Source organism: Rana temporaria, chromosome 12, assembly GCF_905171775.1.
Source record: "Rana temporaria chromosome 12, aRanTem1.1, whole genome shotgun sequence".
In the NCBI taxonomy this organism is placed as follows: Eukaryota; Metazoa; Chordata; class Amphibia; order Anura; family Ranidae; genus Rana; species Rana temporaria.
In genome coordinates, this window is record NC_053500.1 from 14,352,989 (window position 1) to 14,376,672 (window position 23,684).

Genomic DNA, 23,684 nt, shown 5'->3' on the forward strand with positions numbered 1-23,684 from the left:
AAAATGTATACTGCTACATATCTTTGGTTAAAAAAAAAAAAAAATTGGGTTATTATTTAGTCTGGGTGAAAGTTATAGGGTCTACAAGCTATGGTACCAATTACTGAAAATTTATCAATTTGATCACATCTGAAGTACTGACGGCCTTTCTCATTTCTTGAGACCCTAACATGCCAGAAAAGTACAAATACCCCCTAAATGACCCCTTTTTGGAAAGAAGACATTCCAAGGTATTTAGAAAGAGGCATGGTGAGTTTTTTGAAGTTGTAATTTTTTCCCACAATTCTTTGCAAAATCAAGGTTTTTTTTTTTTTTTTTTTTTTTTTCCACAAAAGTTTCATATTAGCAGGTTATTTCTCGCACACAGCATATTCATACCACAAAATACACCCCAAAACACATTCTGCTATTCCTCCCGAGTATGGCGATACCACATGTGTGAGACTTTTACACAGCGTGGCCACATACAGAGGCCCAACATGCAGGGAGCACCTTCAGGCGTTCTGGAGCACCCAGACCAGTTCTGACATTTCTCTCCTACATGTAAAAATCATCATTTATTTGCTAGAAAATTACATAGAACCCCAAAACATTATATATGCTTTTTTAGCAAAGACCCTAGAGAATACAATGGCGGTCGTTGCAACTTTTTATCGCGCATGGTATTTGCACAGCAATTTTTCGAACGCATTTTTTTGGGAAATAAAACAGTTTTGTGCTTTTTAAAAAAAAAAACATTAAAGTTAGCCCAATGTTTTTGCATAATATGAAAGATGAAGTTACGCCGAGTAAATAGATACCCAACATGTCACCCTTCAATATTGCACACGCTTGTGGAATGGCGCCAAACTTCGCTACTTAAAAATCCCCATAGGCGACGTTTTAAATGTTTTTACTGGTTACATGTTTTTAGTTACAGAGGAGGTCTGGGGCCAAAATGATTGCTCTCGCTCTAACGTTCGCAGCGATACCCCACATGTGTGGTTTGAACACCGTTTTCATATGTGGGCGGGACTTACGTACACATTCGCTTCTGTATACGAGCACGCGGGAACAGGGGCGCTTTAAATATTTATTTTTTATTTTTATTGTTCATTTTACTTTATTTATTTTAGTTTGACACGTTTTTCCCCAAAAATAAATGTTTTGATCATTTTTATTCCAATTACAAGGAATGGAAACATCCCTTGTAATAGGAATATAGCATGACAGGTCCTCTTTACAGTGAGATGTGGGGTCAATAAGACCCCACATCTCACCTCTAGGCTGGGAAGCCTGAAAAAAAACAAAAAAAAAAAAAATGATCCTGGCTTCGATCGCAGCGGTGAGTCAGAAGAAGCACCGGAGGGCGAAGGGAGTGGGGACGTCCACTTTTGCCTCCCGTAAGAACGATCAAGAGGCGGAACAGCCGCCATGATCGTTCTTATGGTGTAGAGAATCGCCGGCTGAAAAAAATGATATCTGAATGATGCCTGTAGCTGCAGGCATCATTTAGATATCCCTGCACAAAGTCAAGGACCTCATATGACGTGGGCGGGAAGTGGTTAAAACACATTTTTTTCCCCAGAGTATTTTCTGGGTATTGCAGAGTATTGGCCGGGGTATTGCAAAGTATTGGCCGGGGTATTGCAAAGTATTGGCCGGGGTATTGCAAAGTATTGGCCGGGGTATTGCAAAGTATTGGCCGGGGTATTGCAAAGTATTGGTGCGGGGGTATTGCAAAGTATTGGTGCGGGGGTATTGCAGAGTATTGTGTGGGGGGTATTGCAGAGTATTGTGTGGGGGGTATTGCAGAGTATTGTGTGGGGGGTATTGCAGAGTATTGTGTGGGGGGTATTGCAGAGTATTGTGTGGGGGGTATTGCAGAGTATTGTGTGGGGGGTATTGCAGAGTATTGTGTGGGGGGTATTGCAGAGTATTGTGTGGGGGGTATTGCAGAGTATTGTGTGGGGGGTATTGCAGAGTATTGTGTGGGGGGTATTGCAGAGTATTGTGTGGGGGGTATTGCAGAGTATTGTGTGGGGGGTATTGCAGAGTATTGTGTGGAGGGTATTGCAGAGTATGGTGCGGAGGGTATTGCAGAGTATGGTGCGGGGGTATTGCAGAGTATTGTGCGGGAGGTATTGCAGAGTATTGGTGCGGGGGTATTGCAAAGTATTGTGTGGGGGGTATTGCAGAGTATTGCGCGGGGGGTATTGCGCGGGGGGTATTGCAGAGTATTGCGCGGGGGGTATTGCGCGGGGGGTATTGCGCGGGGGGTATTGCAGAGTATTGCGCGGGGGGTATTGCAGAGTATTGCGCGGGGGGTATTGCAGAGTATTGCGCGGGGGGTATTGCAGAGTATTGCGCGGGGGTACTGCAGAGTATTGCGCGGGGGTACTGCAGAGTATTGCGCAAGGGGTACTGCAGAGTATTGCGCGGGGGCATTGCAGAGTATTGCGCGGGGGCATTGCAGAGTATTGCGCGGGGGCATTGCAGAGTATTGCGCGGGGGCATTGCAGAGTATGGCGCGGGGGCATTGCAGAGTATGGCGCGGGGTTTTTGCAGAGTATGGCGCGGGGTTTTTTGCAGAGTATGGCGCGGGGTTTTTGCAGAGTATGGCGCGGGGTTTTTGCAGAGTATGGCGCGGGGTTTTTGCAGAGTATGGCGCGGGGTTTTTGCAGAGTATGGCGCGGGGTTTTTGCAGAGTATGGCGCGGGGTTTTTGCAGAGTATGGCGCGGGGTTTTTGCAGAGTATGGCGCGGGGTTTTTGCAGAGTATGGCGCGGGGTTTTTGCAGAGTATGGCGTGGGGTTTTTGCAGAGTATGGCGTGGGGTTTTTGCAGAGTATGGCGCGGGGTTTTTGCAGAGTATGGCGCGGGGTTTTTGCAGAGTATCGCGCGGGGGGTATTGCAGATTATCGCGCGGGGGGTATTGCAGAGGTTAATGCAGAGTATTGCACAGGGAAGGCAGAGTATTGCAGGGGTTAATGCAGAGTATTGCACAGGGAAGGAAGAGTATTGCAGGGGTTAATGCAGAGTATTGCACAGGGAAGCCAGAGTATTGCAGGGGTTAATGCAGAGTATTGCACAGGGAAGCCAGAGTATTGCAGGGGTTAATGCAGAGTATTGCACAGGGAAGCCAGAGTATTGCAGGGGTTAATGCAGGGATGGATGGATCTGTGACTGCAATAGTCACAGATCCATCCACAGCGCTGCTGACACCCCGCGCTCCCCCCTCTCACACTGTATCGATCGGTACAGCGAGAGGAGAGAGGAACCGGCGTCATCAAATGACGCCGGTTTGTTTACCTGTGATCGCGCCGTCATTGGACGGCGCGATCACATGGTAAAAGACCGCGGTTGTCGGTCAATTACCGAGATCTGTGTAGTGCCGGGTCTCATAGACCCGGCGCGCACAGAATTTTCAGTGTGCGCGCCCGAGGCGGCGCGCATTACTGCTTCTGGTGGGCGCCGTTAAATAACGGCGACCCCCAGTTAAGCAACCACCTTGCCGCCGTTATATGACGGCGGCTGGTGGTTAAGTGGTTAAAGGAACCGATTTAGAAAATAAAAAACAAATCTTCACAACCCCTTTAAGGCATTACTTCTGCTTGAAAAAGGGGGTCCAGTGAAGAAATGGGCTCCCCCAAAAACAAAGAACGTTCTCTAATACTGTTCTAACTGTGCAAGCTCACCTATGCATGGTCCACTGAATACATCAGCCAGACACCAAGACCTCCTCCTCCATCATCATCATTGCCATCGCCACCATCCTCACCATCGCCACCATCCTCACCATCGCCACCATCATCACCATCGCCACCGCCATCCATCATCACCACCATCATCGCCACCACCTCCATCATCATCGCCACCACCACCATCATCGCCACCACCATCATCATCATCGCCACCACCATCATCATCATCGCCACCGCCATCCATCATCACCACCATCATCGCCACCACCTCCATCATCATCGCCGCCGCCACCACCATCATCGCCGCCGCCGCCACCACCATCATCGCCGCCACCACAAGGGAAGAAGAAAAACTAATCTTATTCCTTGCTTCGGCATTCCCCACTTCTCTCTCATGCTCCAAGTTGTGGGCAGGCCTTGGATGACCTTTTGTACAATGCGGGACTAAAGGTCCTGATGGATATCGGGGAACTGGAGAAAGTGCAGAGAAGGGCAACCAAACTGATAAGAGGCATGGAGGAGCTCAGCTATGAGGAAAGATTAGAAGAACTAAATCTATTCACTCTTGAGAAGAGGAGAATTAGGGGGGATATGATCAACATGTACAAATATATAAGAGGTCCATACAGTGTACTTGGTGTTGAGTTATTCACTTTACGGTCATCACTGAGGACAAGGGGGCACTCTTTACGTCTAGAGGAAAAGAGATTTCACCTCCAAATACGGAAAGGTTTTTTCACAGTAAGAGCTGTGAAAATGTGGAACAGACTCCCTCCAGAGGTGGTTCTGGCCAGCTCAGTAGATTGCTTTAAAGCGGAGTTCCACCCAAAAGTGGAACTTCTTGATCGTTGTACTCCTCACCCCTTCGGTGCCACATTTGGCACCTTTCAGATGGGGGGTTGTCCTGGGCCGGGTGTACACAGTAGGGGGGGGTGACATGATTCCGGGTGCAAGAAGGGGGTGTGTCAGTGTATTGTGGTGGATAGATGAGGGGGTGTATATAATAGGGAGGGGGGTGTCAGTGTATTGTGGGGGTGTCAGAGGGTGTGGGGGTGGTGTACACAGTGGGGGGAGGGGGGTGACATTCCAGGTGTAAGAAGGGGGTGTGTCAGTGTATTGGGGGGATAGGAGATGAGGGGTGTATATAATAGGGAGGGGGTGTCAGTGTATTGGGGGGATGTGGGGGTGTCAGAGGCTGTGTATATAATGGGGGGATGTACACAGTGTGGGGGGGGTGACATTCCAGGTGTAAGAAGGGGGTGTGTCAGTGTATTGTGGTGGATAGGAGATGAGGGGGTGTATATAATAGGGAGAGGGGTGTCAGTGTATTGGGGGGATGTGGGGGTGTCAGAGGGTGTGTATATAATGGGGGGGATGTACACAGTGGGGGGGGTGACATTCCAGGTGTAAGAAAGGGGTGTGTCTTTCACAGGTATGCTGTCCCCACTTCTGGGAGCCTCAGCTGTGTGTATTGACGTCACTTGCGCATGCGCAGTAGGGTTTCTGGCGTAAAGCCGTATGGCTACACTGCCGGGTTCCCTTACCCGCAATGTCGGCGGCACCCGATAGCTGATGGAATAAATATAACAAAATTACATTAAAATTTTTAAAAATAAAATAACAAATACAATAAAAAACAGGAAGCAGCAGAAATGTAGTGATGTTTTTATTATTACTATTATATCAAACAGAAGAAGCGGCAGAGAAGGGAAATGATCAGCCTGTCCCCTGTGCTCCTGGTTAGTGGAGGTGTAGGACAGGCCCATACTTGGTACAATGTGATCGCACAGTGTGTGGGGGGGGGGGGGGCACGTCGTACAATCACATGGGGATCACTGGGATTTCCAGGCCCTCCCCTGAGCAGACTGCAACACTCGGCTTCCATTTTCCGGCGGGTCACACCCCCCTCTCTCTCTCTCCGCGGACAGGATGGGGTTAAGTGATTTCCCCGGGGAGAGGGGGGGCCGTCACGCCCCCCTCTCCCCTCTGGCACGTGACCCGGCCGCTGAACAACAACACGCGGCGGCCAATGGGGGGACGAGGCACTGGCCACGTGCCAGAGCGCGAGGAGGGGGGGGCGGGCTCGTGTTGATGTCTGGCCTCGGCCAATCGGAGAAAGGCGTCCGCGCTCTAGCCGAAGGTGGGCGGCGCCGTGTGCGGGGAGAAGGCGGCGGTGTGGGCGGGGTCTCCGGTGCGCGCTCTCCGCTACTCGGTTTTTTTTTTCATCTCCTCAGGAAGATGGCGGCGGTGAGCGGTGAGGCGGCCGGGAGTCTGCACCGCATGGAGGAGCCGCTAGGGGGCCGAGACACCGAGGTACCGGGGAGAGCGGAATACACCCGGGGAACGCCTCCTTCCACCGCAACACCCGGAATGTCACACCCCCCTCCTAATACTGTGTACACCCGGCCCGGGACACACCCCCCCTAATTACACCCGGGATATCTCCCCTCCCCCAATACACTGACACCCCACCCCCTTCTGACACCCGGAATATCAGCCACCCACCCCCTTCTCCTCCTTATACTGTGTACACCCGGCCCGGGACACACCCCCCCTAATTATATACATCTCCCCCGACCCGGGACACACCCCCTTCTTACACCCGGAATGTCACACACACCCCCCTCCTTATTTTGTGTACACCCGGCCCGGGACATGTCCCCTCCCCCCACTACACTGACACCCCACCACCGAGACACACCCCCTTCTGACACCCGGATTGTCACCCACCCCCTTCCTCCTAATACTGTGTACACCCCCCCTCATTATATACATCTCCGGCCCGGGACACATCCCCCCCTAATTACACCCAGAATGTCACACACCCCCCCTCCTCCCAGTACTGTGTACACCTGGCATGGGACACACCCCCCCCCCGTACTCTGACACACCCCCTTCTGACACCCGGAATGTCACCCCCCCTACTGTGTGTACACTCGACCTGGGATCCCCCCCCCCCTTATTACATACATCTCCCTCCCCCAATACACTGACACCCCACCACCGATACACACCCCCTTCTTACACCCGGCATGTCACACACACCCCCTCCTAATACTGTGTACACCCGGCCAGGGACACCCCCCCCCCCCATTATATACATCTCCCCCGGTCGGGACACCCCCCCCCCCCCCTAATTACACCCGGCATGTCACACACACCCCCCTCCCCCTCCTAATACTGTGTACACCCGGCCAGGGACACCCCCCCCCCCCATTATATACATCTCCCCCGGTCGGGACACCCCCCCCCCCCCTAATTACACCCGGAATGTCACACACACCCCCCTCCTATTACTGTGTACACCCGGCCCGGGACCCCCCCCCCCTCATTATATACATCTCCCCCGGCCCGGGACACCCCCCCCTAATTACACCCGGAATGTCACACACACCCCCCTCCCCCTCCTAATACTGTGTACACCTGGCATGGGACACCCCCCCCCGTACACTGACACACCCCCTTCTGACACCCGGAATGTCACCCCCCCTACTGTGTGTACACTCGACCCGGGACCCCCCCCCCCCTTATTACATACATCTCCCCCCAACACACTGACACCCCACCACCGAGACACACCCCCTTCTTACACCCGGCATGTCACACACACCCCCTCCTAATACTGTGTACACCCGGCCAGGGACACCCCCCCCCCCCCATTATATACATCTCCCCCGGTCGGGACCCCCCCCCCCCCCCCCTAATTACACCCGGCATGTCACACACACCCCCCTCCCCCTCCTAATACTGTGTACACCCGGCCAGGGACACCCCCCCCCCCATTATATACATCTCCCCCGGTCGGGACACCCCCCCCCCCCTAATTACACCCGGAATGTCACACACACCCCCCTCCTATTACTGTGTACACCCGGCCCGGGCCCCCCCCCCCCTCATTATATACATCTCCCCCGGCCCGGGCCCCCCCCCCCTAATTACACCCGGAATGTCACACACACCCCCCTCCCCCTCCTAATACTGTGTACACCTGGCATGGGACACCCCCCCCCGTACACTGACACACCCCCTTCTGACACCCGGAATGTCACCCCCCCTACTGTGTGTACACTCGACCTGGGATCCCCCTTATTACATACATCTTCCCTCCCCCCAATACACTGACACCCCACCACCGATACACACCCCCTTCTTACACCCGGCATGTCACACACACCCCCTCCTAATACTGTGTACACCCGGCCAGGGACACCCCCCCCCCCCATTATATACATCTCCCCGGTCGGGACACCCCCCCCCCCCTAATTACACCCGGCATGTCACACACACCCCCCTCCCCCTCCTAATACTGTGTACACCCGGCCAGGGACCCCCCCCCCCCCCATTATATACATCTCCCCCGGTCGGGACCCCCCCCCCCCCCCTAATTACACCCGGAATGTCACACACACCCCCCTCCTATTACTGTGTACACCCGGCCCGGGACACCCCCCCCCTCATTATATACATCTCCCCCGGCCCGGGACCCCCCCCCCCCTAATTACACCCGGAATGTCACACACACCCCCCTCCCCCTCCTAATACTGTGTACACCTGGCATGGGACACCCCCCCCCGTACACTGACACACCCCCTTCTGACACCCGGAATGTCCCCCCCCCTACTGTGTGTACACTCGACCCGGGACCCCCCCCCCCCTTATTACATACATCTCCCCCCAACACACTGACACCCCACCACCGAGACACACCCCCTTCTTACACCCGGCATGTCACACACACCCCCTCCTAATACTGTGTACACCCGGCCAGGGACACCCCCCCCCCCCCATTATATACATCTCCCCCGGTCGGGACACCCCCCCCCCCCCCCTAATTACACCCGGCATGTCACACACACCCCCCTCCCCCTCCTAATACTGTGTACACCCGGCCAGGGACACCCCCCCCCCCATTATATACATCTCCCCCGGTCGGGACACCCCCCCCCCCCTAATTACACCCGGAATGTCACACACACCCCCCTCCTATTACTGTGTACACCCGGCCCGGGACACCCCCCCCCTCATTATATACATCTCCCCCGGCCCGGGACACCCCCCCCTAATTACACCCGGAATGTCACACACACCCCCCTCCCCCTCCTAATACTGTGTACACCTGGCATGGGCCCCCCCCCCCCGTACACTGACACACCCCCTTCTGACACCCGGAATGTCACCCCCCCTACTGTGTGTACACTCGACCCGGGACACCCCCCCCCCTTATTACATACATCTCCCCCCAACACACTGACACCCCACCACCGAGACACACCCCCTTCTTACACCCGGCATGTCACACACACCCCCCTCCTAATACTGTGTACACCCGGCCCGGGACACCCCCCCAATACACTGACACACCCCCTTCTGACACCCAGAATGTCCCCCCCCCCTACTGTGTGTACATCCAACCCAGGACACCCCCCCTTATTATATACATCTCCCCTCCCCCCAATACACTGACACCCCGCCACCGAGACACACCCCCTGCTTACACCTGGAATGTCACACACACCCCCTCCTAATACTGTGTACACCCAACCCAGGACACCCCCCCAATACACTGACCCCCCCAGAATGTCACCCCCCCTACTGTGTGTACATCCAACCCAGGACACCCCCCCCCTTATTATATACATCTCCCCTCCCCCCAATACACTGACACCCCACCACCAAGACACACCCCCTTCTTACACCTGGAATGTCACACACACCCCCCCTCCTAATACTGTGTACACCCAGCCCGGGACACCCCCCCCCCCCCCCATTATATAAATCTCCCCCGGCCCGGGACACACCCCCTTCTGACACCCTGAATGTCACACCCCCCCCCCCCTACTTCTCCTAATACTGTGTACACCCGGCCCGGGATACACCCCCCCCCTCATTATATAAATCTCCCCCGGCCCGGGACACACCCCCTTCTGACACCCTGAATGTCACCCCCCCCCCCCCCCCTACTTCTCCTAATACTGTGTACACCCGGCCCGGGATACACCCCCCCCCCCATTATATAAATCTCCCCCGGCCCGGGACACACCCCCTTCTGACACCCTGAATGTCACACACCCCCCCCCCCCTACTTCTCCTAATACTGTGTACACCCGGCCCGGGATACACCCCCCCCCCTCATTATATAAATCTCCCCCGGCCCGGGACACACCCCCTTCTGACACCCTGAATGTCACACACACCCCCCCTCCTCCTAATACTGTGTACACCCGGCCCGGGACACCCCCCCTCTATTTAATACATCTCCTCCGACCCGGGACACACCCCCTAATTACACCCGGAATGTCACACACACCCCCCTCCCAATACTGTGTACACCTGGCCCGGGACCCCCCCCCCCCCTCATTATATACATCTCCCCCGGCCCGGGACACACCCCCCCTAATTACACCCGGAATGTCACCCCCCCCCCCCCCCCCCCAGTACTGTGTACACCTGGCATGGGACACCCCCCCCCCCCCGTACACTGACACACCCCCTTCTGACACCCGGAATGTCACCCCCCCCCTGCTGTGTGTACACTCGACCCGGGACACCCCCCCCCTTATTACATACATCTCCCCTCCCCCACATACTGACACACCCTGAATGTCTCCCTCTCTATTTTATAGACACCCTTTTGAACAATGCCCAATCCTCCTCCCAATACAACCCCCCCCCGGACTTACCAACACCCCCCTACCCCCCTCAATAGTCACCATTGCAACACCCCCCACAGACTAACACACCCCCTTCCCTCCAGATAACTACCCATCAACCCCCAATCACCCACACAGACTGACATCCTCCACTAATCCCCCCCCCCACAAAAACACCAACACGCCCCCTGTACACACTGATATCCATCCACAACCCCTCCCCCCTGACCTATCATGGCCCCCCTCCCCAATGGTGACCCTTCCAACAACCGCCCCCCATACCGACACCCCCTTTTCATGATTACACACTGACACCCCCTCACCCCCCCTTCTTCATCATCATCACACACTGACACCTCCCCATCCCCCTTCTTCATCACACACTGACACCCCCTCACCCCCCTTCTTCATCACACACTGACACCTCCCCACCCCCCTTCTTCATCACACACTGACACCCCCTCACCCCCCTTCTTCATCACACACTGACACCTCCTCACCCCCCTTCTTCATCACACACTGACACCCCCTCACCCCCCTACTTCATCTTCACACACTGACACCCCCTCACCCTCCTTCTTCATCACACACTGACACCCCCTCACCCCCCTACTTCATCACACACTGACACCTCCTCACCCCCCTTCTTCATCACACACTGACACCCCCTCACCCCCCTACTTCATCTTCACACACTGACACCCCCTCACCCTCCTTCTTCATCACACACTGACACCCCCTCACCCCCCTACTTCATCACACACTGACACCTCCTCACCCCCCTTCTTCATCACACACTGACACCTCCCCACCCCCCTTCTTCATCACACACTGACGCCTCCTCATCCCCCTTCTTCATCACACACTGACACCTCCCCATCCCCCTTCTTCATCACACACTGACACCCCCTCACCCCCCTTCTTCATCATCACCACACACTGACACCTCCTCACCCCCTTCTTCATCACACACTGACACCACCTCACCCCCCTTCTTCATCACACACTGACACCCCCTCACCCCCCTTCTTCATCACACACTGACACCTCCCCACCCCCCTTCTTCATCACACACTGACGCCTCCTCATCCCCCTTCTTCATCACACACTGACACCTCCCCATCCCCCTTCTTCATCACACACTGACACCCCCTCACCCCCCTTCTTCATCATCACCACACACTGACACCTCCTCACCCCCCTTCTTCATCACACACTGACACCACCTCACCCCCCTTCTTCATCACACACTGACACCTCCTCACCCCCTTCTTCATCACACACTGACACCTCCTCACCCCCTTCTTCATCACACACTGACACCCCCTCATCCCCCTTCTTCATCACACACTGACACCTCCTCACCCCCCTTCTTCATCACACACTGACACCCCCTCACCCCCCTTCTTCATCACACACTGACACCTCCTCACCCCCCTTCTTCATCACACACTGACACCCCCTCACCCCCCTTCTTCATCACACACTGACACCCCCCCATCCCCCTTCTTCATCATCACACACTGACACCCCCTCACCCCCCTTCTTCATCACACACTGACACCTCCTCATCCCCCTTCTTCATCACACACTGACACCTCCCCATCCCCCTTCTTCATCACACACTGACACCCCCTCACCCCCCTTCTTCATCACACACTGACACCCCCTCACCCCCCTTCTTCATCACACACTGACACCTCCTCATCCCCCTTCTTCATCACACACTGACACCCCCTCACCCCCCTTCTTCATCACACACTGACACCTCCTCATCCCCCTTCTTCATCACACACTGACACCTCCCCACCCCCCTTCTTCATCACACACTGACACCCCCTCATCCCCCTTCTTCATCATCACACACTGACATCTCCTCATCCCCCTTCTTCATCACACACTGACACCTCCTCATCCCCCTTCTTCATCACACACTGACACCCCCTCACCCCCCTTCTTCATCACACACTGACACCCCCTCATCCCCCTTCTTCATCATCACACACTGACACCTCCTCATCCCCCTTCTTCATCATCATCACACACTGACACCTCCTCATCCCCCTTCTTCATCACACACTGACACCTCCTCATCCCCCTTCTTCATCACACACTGACACCCCCTCACCCCCCTTCTTCATCATCATCACACACTGACACCTCCTCACCCCCCTTCTTCATCACACACTGACACCTCCTCACCCCCCTTCTTCATCATCATCACCACACACTGACACCTCATCCCCCTTCTTCATCACACACTGACACCCCCTCACCCCCCTACTTCATCTTCACACACTGACACCCCCTCACCCTCCTTCTTCATCACACACTGACACCCACTCACCCCCCTACTTCATCTTCACACACTGACACCTCCTCACCCCCCTTCTTCATCACCACACACTGACACCTCATCCCCCTTCTTCATCACACACTGACACCCCCTCACCCCCCTACTTCATCTTCACACACTGACACCCCCTCACCCTCCTTCTTCATCACACACTGACACCCCCTCACCCCCCTACTTCATCTTCACACACTGACACCTCCCCATCCCCCTTCTTCATCATCATCATCATCACCACACACTGACACCTCCTCACCCCCCTTCTTCATCACACACTGACACCTCCTCACCCCCCTTCTTCATCACACACTGACACCCCCTCATCCCCCTTCTTCATCACACACTGACACCTCCTCACCCCCCTTCTTCATCACACACTGACACCTCCTCACCCCCCTTCTTTATCACACACTGACACCCCCTCATCCCCCTTCTTCATCATCACACACTGACACCCCCTCACCCCCCTTCTTCATCATCATCACACACTGAAATCCTCCTCATCCCCCTTCTTCATCACACACTGACACCCCCTCACCCCCCTACTTCATCATCACACACTGACACCCCCTCACCCTCCTTCTTCATCACACACTGACACCCACTCACCCCCCTACTTCATCATCACACACTGACACCCCCTTACCCCCCTACTTCATCATCACACTGATACCCCCTCACCCCCCTACTTCATCATCACACACTGACACCCCCTCACCCCCCTTCTTCATCACACACTGACACCTCCTCATCCCCCTTCTTCATCACACACTGACACCCCCTCACCCCCCTTCTTCATCACACACTGACACCCCCCCATCCCCCTTCTTCATCACACACTGACACCCCCTCACCCCCCTTCTTCATCACACACTGACACCTCCCCACCCCCCTTCTTCATCACACACTGACACCTCCTCACCCCCCTTCTTCATCACACACTGACACCTCCTCATCCCCCTTCTTCATCACACACTGACACCCCCTCACCCCCCTTCTTCATCACACACTGACACCCCCTCACCCCCCTTCTTCATCACACACTGACACCTCCTCATCCCCCTTCTTCATCACACACTGACACCCCCTCACCCCCCTTCTTCATCACACACTGACACCTCCCCACCCCCCTTCTTCATCACACACTGACACCCCCTCATCCCCCTTCTTCATCATCATCACACACTGACACCCCCTCATCCCCCTTCTTCATCACACACTGACACCTCCTCATCCCCCCCCCTTCATCATCATCATCACACACTGACACCCCCTCACCCCCCTTCTTCATCACACACTGACACCTCCTCACCCCCCTTCTTCATCATCATCACCACACACTGACACCTCATCCCCCTTCTTCATCACACACTGACACCCCCTCACCCCCCTACTTCATCTTCACACACTGACACCCCCTCACCCTCCTTCTTCATCACACACTGACACCCACTCACCCCCCTACTTCATCTTCACACACTGACACCTCCTCACCCCCCTTCTTCATCACCACACACTGACACCTCATCCCCCTTCTTCATCACACACTGACACCCCCTCACCCCCCTACTTCATCTTCACACACTGACACCCCCTCACCCTCCTTCTTCATCACACACTGACACCCCCTCACCCCCCTACTTCATCTTCACACACTGACACCTCCCCATCCCCCTTCTTCATCATCATCATCATCACCACACACTGACACCTCCTCACCCCCCTTCTTCATCACACACTGACACCTCCTCACCCCCCTTCTTCATCACACACTGACACCCCCTCATCCCCCTTCTTCATCACACACTGACACCTCCTCACCCCCCTTCTTCATCACACACTGACACCTCCTCACCCCCCTTCTTTATCACACACTGACACCCCCTCATCCCCCTTCTTCATCATCACACACTGACACCCCCTCACCCCCCTACTTCATCATCATCACACACTGAAATCCTCCTCATCCCCCTTCTTCATCACACACTGACACCCCCTCACCCCCCTACTTCATCATCACACACTGACACCCCCTCACCCTCCTTCTTCATCACACACTGACACCCACTCACCCCCCTACTTCATCATCACACACTGACACCCCCTCACCCCCCTACTTCATCATCACACACTGACACCCCCTTACCCCCCTACTTCATCATCACACTGATACCCCCTCACCCCCCTACTTCATCATCACACACTGACACCCCCTCACCCCCCTTCTTCATCACACACTGACACCTCCTCATCCCCCTTCTTCATCACACACTGACACCCCCTCACCCCCCTTCTTCATCACACACTGACACCCCCCCATCCCCCTTCTTCATCACACACTGACACCCCCTCACCCCCCTTCTTCATCACACACTGACACCTCCCCACCCCCCTTCTTCATCACACACTGACACCTCCTCACCCCCCTTCTTCATCACACACTGACACCTCCTCATCCCCCTTCTTCATCACACACTGACACCCCCTCACCCCCCTTCTTCATCACACACTGACACCCCCTCACCCCCCTTCTTCATCACACACTGACACCTCCTCATCCCCCTTCTTCATCACACACTGACACCCCCTCACCCCCCTTCTTCATCACACACTGACACCTCCCCACCCCCCTTCTTCATCACACACTGACACCCCCTCATCCCCCTTCTTCATCATCACACACTGACATCTCCTCATCCCCCTTCTTCATCACACACTGACACCTCCTCATCCCCCTTCTTCATCACACACTGACACCCCCTCACCCCCCTACTTCATCTTCACACACTGACACCCCCTCACCCTCCTTCTTCATCACACACTGACACCCCCTCACCCCCCTACTTCATCTTCACACACTGACACCTCCTCACCCCCCTTCTTCATCACCACACACTGACACCTCATCCCCCTTCTTCATCACACACTGACACCCCCTCACCCCCCTACTTCATCTTCACACACTGACACCCCCTCACCCCCCTACTTCATCTTCACACACTGACACCTCCCCATCCCCCTTCTTCATCATCATCATCATCACCACACACTGACACCTCCTCATCCCCCTTCTTCATCACACACTGACACCTCCTCACCCCCTTCTTCATCACACACTGACACCCCCTCATCCCCCTTCTTCATCATCACACACTGACACCCCCTCACCCCCCTACTTCATCATCATCACACACTGAAATCCTCCTCATCCCCCTTCTTCATCACACACTGACACCCCCTCACCCTCCTTCTTCATCACACACTGACACCCCCTCACCCCCCTACTTCATCATCACACACTGACACCCCCTCACCCTCCTTCTTCATCACACACTGACACCCACTCACCCCCCTACTTCATCATCACACACTGACACCCCCTCACCCCCCTACTTCATCACACACTGACACCCCCTCACCCCCCTTCTTCATCATCACACACTGACACCCCCTCACCCCCCTACTTCATCATCATCACACACTGACACCCCCTCACCCCCCTACTTCATCATCACACTGACACCCCCTCATCCCCCTTCTTCATCATCACACACTGACACCTCCTCATCCCCCTTCTTCATCATCATCATCATTAAAGACTGACACCGCCTCACCCCCCTACTTCATCACACACTGACACCTCCTCACCCCCCTTCTTTATCACATGCTGAGACCCCCTCACCCTCCTTCTTCATCATCACACACTGACACCCCCTCACCTTCCTTCTTCATCATCATCATCACACACTGACACCCCCTCACCCCCCTACTTCATCACACACTGACACCCCCTCACCCCCCTTCTTCATCACACACTGACACCTCCTCACCCCCCTTCTTCATCACACACTGACACCTCCTCACCCCCCTTCTTTATCACACACTGACACCTCCCCATCCCCCTTCTTCATCACACACTGACACCTCCCCATCCCCCTTCTTCATCACACACTGACACCTCCTCACCCCCCTTCTTCATCACACACTGACACCTCCCCATCCCCCTTCTTCATCACACACTGACGCCTCCTTACCCCCCTTCTTCATCACACACTGACACCTCCTCACCCCCCTTCTTTATCACACACTGACACCTCCCCATCCCCCTTCTTCATCACACACTGACACCCCCTCATCCCCCTTCTTCATCACACACTGACACCTCCTCACCCCCCTTCTTCATCACACACTGACACCTCCCCATCCCCCTTCTTCATCACACACTGACGCCTCCTTACCCCCCTTCTTTATCACACACTGACACCCCCTCATCCCCCTTCTTTATCACACACTGACACCCCCTCATCCCCCTTCTTCATCACACACTGACACCTCCTCATCCCCCTTCTTCATCACACACTGACACCTCCCCATCCCCCTTCTTCATCATCATCACACACTGACACCTCCCCATCCCCTTTCTTCATCACACACTGACACCTCCTCACCCCCCTTCTTCATCATCATCATCACACTGACACCTCCCCATCCCCTTTCTTCATCACACACTGACACCTCCTCACCCCCCTTCTTCATCATCATCATCACACACTGACACCTCCCCATCCCCTTTCTTCATCACACACTGACACCTCCTCACCCCCCTTCTTCATCATCATCATCACACACTGACACCTCCTCATCCCCCTTCTTCATCATCATCATCACACACTGACACCTCCTCACCCCCCCTTCTTCATCATCATCATCACACACTGACACCTCCTCACCCCCTTCTTTATCACACACTGACACCCCCTCACCCCCCTACTTCATCATCGCACACTGACACCCCCTCACCCCCCTTCTTCATCACACACTGACACCTCCTCACCCCCCTTCTTCATCACACACTGACACCTCCCCATCCCCTTCTTCATCACACACTGACACCTCCTCACCCCCCTTCTTCATCACACACTGACACCTCCTCATCCCCCTTCTTCATCACACACTGACACCCCCTCATCCCCCTTCTTCATCACACACTGACACCTCCTCATCCCCCTTCTTCATCATCATCATCATTAAAGACTGACACCGCCTCACCCCCCTACTTCATCACACACTGACACCTCCTCACCCCCCTTCTTTATCACATGCTGAGACCCCCTCACCCCCCTTCTTCATCACACACTGACACCTCCCCACCCCCCTTCTTCATCACACACTGACACCCCCTCACCTTCCTTCTTCATCATCATCATCACACACTGACACCCCCTCACCCCCCTACTTCATCATCACACTGACACCTCCTCATCCCCCTTCTTCATCACACACTGACACCTCCTCATCCCCCTTCTTCATCACACACTGACACCTCCTCATCCCCCTTCTTCATCACACACTGACACCCCCTCACCCCCCTTCTTCATCACACACTGACACCTCCTCACCCCCCTTCTTCATCACACACTGACACCCCCTCACCCCCCTTCTTCATCACACACTGACACCTCCTCACCCCCCTTCTTCATCACACACTGACACCTCCTCATCCCCCTTCTTCATCACACACTGACACCTCCTCACCCCCCTTCTTCATCACACACTGACACCTCCTCATCCCCCTTCTTCATCACACACTGACACCTCCCCATCCCCCTTCTTCATCACACACTGACACCTCCTCACCCCCCTTCTTCATCACACACTGACACCTCCCCATCCCCCTTCTTCATCACACACTGACGCCTCCTTACCCCCCTTCTTTATCACACACTGACACCCCCTCATCCCCCTTCTTCATCACACACTGACACCTCCTCACCCCCTTCTTTATCACACACTGACACCTCCTCACCCCCTTCTTCATCACACACTGACACCTCCTCATCCCCCTTCTTCATCACACACTGACACCTCCCCATCCCCCTTCTTCATCATCATCACACACTGACACCTCCCCATCCCCCTTCTTCATCACACACTGACACCTCCTCACCCCCCTTCTTCATCATCATCATCACACTGACACCTCCCCATCCCCTTTCTTCATCACACACTGACACCTCCTCACCCCCCTTCTTCATCATCATCATCATCACACACTGACACCTCCTCATCCCCCTTCTTCATCATCATCATCACACACTGACACCTCCTCACCCCCCCTTCTTCATCATCATCATCACACACTGACACCTCCTCACCCCCTTCTTTATCACACACTGACACCCCCTCACCCCCCTTCTTCATCATCACACACTGACACCTCCTCACCCCCCTTCTTCATCACACACTGACACCTCCCCATCCCCCTTCTTCATCACACACTGACACCTCCTCACCCCCCTTCTTCATCACACACTGACACCTCCTCATCCCCCTTCTTCATCACACACTGACACCTCCTCATCCCCCTTCTTCATCACACACTGACACCCCCTCATCCCCCTTCTTCATCACACACTGACACCCCCCCATCCCCCTTCTTCATCACACACTGACACCCCCTCACCCCCCTTCTTCATCATCATCACACACTGACACCTCCTCACCCCCCTTCTTCATCACACACTGACACCCCCTCATCCCCCTTCTTCATCACACACTGACACCTCCTCATCCCCCTTCTTCATCACACACTGACACCCCCTCATCCCCCTTCTTCATCACACACTGACACCTCCTCATCCCCCTTCTTCATCACACACTGACACCCCCTCACCCCCCTTCTTCATCATCATCACACACTGACACCTCCTCATCCCCCTTCTTCATCACACACTGACACCTCCTCACCCCCTTCTTCATCACACACTGACACCCCCTCATCCCCCTTCTTCATCACACACTGACACCTCCTCACCCCCCTTCTTCATCACACACTGACACCCCCTCATCCCCCTTCTTCATCACACACTGACTCCCCCTTCTTCATCACACACTGACACCTCCTCATCCCCCTTCTTCGACACACACTGACACCCCCTCACCCCCCTTCTTCATCACACACTGACACCTCCCCATCCCCCTTCTTCATCACACACTGACACCTCCTCACCCCCCTTCTTCATCACACACTGACACCTCCTCATCCCCCTTCTTCATCACACACTGACACCCCCTCATCCCCCTTCTTCATCACACACTGACACCTCCTCACCCCCCTTCTTTATCACATGCTGAGACCCCCTCACCCCCCTTCTTCATCACACACTGACACCTCCCCACCCCCCTTCTTCATCACACACTGACACCCCCTCACCTTCCTTCTTCATCATCATCATCACACACTGACACCCCCTCACCCCCCTACTTCATCATCACACTGACACCTCCTCATCCCCCTTCTTCATCACACACTGACACCTCCTCATCCCCCTTCTTCATCACACACTGACACCTCCTCATCCCCCTTCTTCATCACACACTGACACCCCCTCACCCCCCTTCTTCATCACACACTGACACCTCCTCACCCCCCTTCTTCATCACACACTGACACCCCCTCACCCCCCTTCTTCATCACACACTGACACCTCCTCACCCCCCTTCTTCATCACACACTGACACCTCCTCATCCCCCTTCTTCATCACACACTGACACCTCCCCATCCCCCTTCTTCATCACACACTGACACCTCCTCACCCCCCTTCTTCATCACACACTGACACCTCCCCATCCCCCTTCTTCATCACACACTGACGCCTCCTTACCCCCCTTCTTTATCACACACTGACACCCCCTCATCCCCCTTCTTCATCACACACTGACACCTCCTCACCCCCTTCTTTATCACACACTGACACCTCCTCACCCCCTTCTTCATCACACACTGACACCTCCTCATCCCCCTTCTTCATCACACACTGACACCTCCCCATCCCCCTTCTTCATCATCATCACACACTGACACCTCCCCATCCCCTTTCTTCATCACACACTGACACCTCCTCACCCCCCTTCTTCATCATCATCATCACACTGACACCTCCCCATCCCCTTTCTTCATCACACACTGACACCTCCTCACCCCCCTTCTTCATCATCATCATCATCACACACTGACACCTCCTCATCCCCCTTCTTCATCATCATCATCACACACTGACACCTCCTCACCCCCTTCTTTATCACACACTGACACCCCCTCACCCCCCTTCTTCATCATCACACACTGACACCTCCTCACCCCCCTTCTTCATCACACACTGACACCTCCCCATCCCCCTTCTTCATCACACACTGACACCTCCTCACCCCCCTTCTTCATCACACACTGACACCTCCTCATCCCCCTTCTTCATCACACACTGACACCTCCTCATCCCCCTTCTTCATCACACACTGACACCCCCTCATCCCCCTTCTTCATCACACACTGACACCTCCTCATCCCCCTTCTTCATCACACACTGACACCCCCTCATCCCCCTTCTTCATCACACACTGACACCTCCTCATCCCCCTTCTTCATCACACACTGACACCTCCTCACCCCCCTTCTTCATCACACACTGACACCCCCTCATCCCCCTTCTTCATCACACACTGACACCTCCTCATCCCCCTTCTTCATCACACACTGACACCCCCTCATCCCCCTTCTTCATCACACACTGACACCTCCTCATCCCCCTTCTTCATCACACACTGACACCCCCTCACCCCCCTTCTTCATCATCATCACACACTGACACCTCCTCATCCCCCTTCTTCATCACACACTGACACCTCCTCACCCCCTTCTTCATCACACACTGACACCCCCTCATCCCCCTTCTTCATCACACACTGACACCTCCTCACCCCCCTTCTTCATCACACACTGACACCCCCTCATCCCCCTTCTTCATCACACACTGACTCCCCCTTCTTCATCACACACTGACACCTCCTCATCCCCCTTCTTCGACACACACTGACACCCCCTCATCCCCCTTCTTCATCACACACTGACACCTCCTCATCCCCCTTCTTCATCACACACTGACACCTCCTCACCCCCCTTCTTCATCACACACTGACACCTCCCCATCCCCCTTCTTTATCACACACTGACACCTCCTCACCCCCCTTCTTCATCATCATCATCACACACTGACACCCCCTCATCCCCCTTCTTTATCACACACTGACACCCCCTCACCCCCTTCTTTATCACACACTGACACCCCCTCACCCCCCTTCTTCATCATCACACACTGACACCCCCTCACCCCCCTACTTCATCATCGCACACTGACACCCCCTCACCCCCCTTCTTTATCACACACTGACACCCCCTCACCCTCCTTCTTCATCACACACTGACACCCCCTCACCCCCCTTCTTTATCACACACTGACACCTCCTCACCCCCCCTTCTTCATCACACACTGACACCCCCTCACCCCCCTTCTTTATCACACACTGACACCTCCTCATCCCCCCTTCTTCATCACACACTGACACCTCCTCATCCCCCCTTCTTCATCACACACTGACACACCCCCCCCCCCCCTTCGCACACATGTGGACGATCCCCCCGTACACATTGCCTCCTGGTATTTGTGTATACAATGTGTTACACATGGATATTTCTCTATGCCCCCCCCTGCCATCCCAGAATGAGATGTTTATACCCCAAACACACAACAAGGCACCCGGCTCTTTCACTCCTCCCTCGTGTCACCCGTGTTGTATGTCTGCTGCTGACCTCTCACGTCTTCTCTTCCCTGTACAGGTTTCTGCCTTCTACGCCGACACCCGGACACCTTTTCAGTATGACGGCATGCTGGCGCCAAGGACCGGCCAGTGCCAGGACTTCCTGTGCGGGGCGCTGCAATCTCCCAACGCAGCCGTCTCCCAGCCTCAACCTGTACAGAGCCGCTTCCCTCCAGTGTTTTCCAGCGTCATCCCCGTCCCCAGACACAGGTCAGCCACCAATCGCACCCGCTCCACACCCGTCTGCCTATTACATGCACTCTCATGTTGTCTATTTGAACGATTTCCAAATCCCATGAGCTGTTCCGTGACCCTGTACTTTGTTATTGCAGTGTTATGTAACAGAGAAGAACTATGAATAACATGTAATATGTTGTAGCTTGCTAGTTCTGAGATGTCATGTCTGCATTCAATCCCCTCCCCCCCCCAAATCGCACACTTACTGTCCAACTGGGAAGATTTACTAAAACTGGTGCACACGGAATTTGGCGCAGCTGTGTGTAGTAACTAGGCTTGTCCCGATACCACTTTTTTAGGACTGAGTACAAGTACCGATACTTTTTTTTAAATGTGTCCCCAAATGCAGCCATGTCCCCCCCATATATGCAGCCATGTCCCCCCCCCATATATGCAGCCATGTCCCCCCACATATATGCAGCCATGTCCCCCCCATATATGCAGCCATGTCCCCCCCCCATATATGCAGCCATGTCCCCCCACATATATGCAGCCATGTCCCCCCCATATATGCAGCCATGTCCCCCCCCCATATATGCAGCCATGTCCCCCCACATATATGCAGCCATGTCCCCCCCATATATGCAGCCATGTCCCCCCATATCCAGTCATGTCCCCCCCATATGCAGCCATGTCACCCCATATCCAGTCATGTCCCCCCCATATGCAGCCATGTCCCCCCCCCATATATGCAGCCATGTCCCCCCCTATATATGCAGCCATGTCCCCCCATATCCAGTCATGTCCCCCCCATATCCAGTCATGTCCCCCCCATATGCAGCCATGTCCCCCCCCCCCCCCCATATGCAGCCATGTCCCCCCCCATATGCAGCCATGTCCCCCCCCCCATATGCAGCCATGTCCCCCCCCATATGCAGCCATGTCCCCCCCATATGCAGCAATGTCCCCCCCCCATATGCAGCAATGTCCCCCCCCCATATGCAGCAATGTCCCCCCCCATATGCAGCCATGTCCCCCCCCATATGCAGCCATGTCCCCCCCCATATCCAGTCATGTCCCCCCCATATGCAGCCATGTCCCCCCCCCCCCCATATGCAGCCATGTCCCCCCCCATATGCAGCCATGTCCCCCCCCATATGCAGCCGTC

At 55.0% G+C, this 23,684-nt stretch overlaps 1 protein-coding gene across 1 annotated transcript in view; it reads left to right on the forward strand.

Moving 5' to 3' along the window:
• Window positions 1-5,823: 5,823 nt before the first annotated feature.
• Window positions 5,824-23,684, forward strand: part of SLC2A4RG (SLC2A4 regulator) — a 38,380-nt gene continuing 20,519 nt past the window's right edge. The window contains exons 1-2 of the mRNA XM_040331139.1: window positions 5,824-5,994; window positions 22,359-22,549. Coding sequence (XP_040187073.1) covers window positions 5,920-5,994; window positions 22,359-22,549 — 266 coding nt within the window. The 5' untranslated portion in view covers window positions 5,824-5,919. The remainder of the gene's footprint in view (window positions 5,995-22,358; window positions 22,550-23,684) is intronic.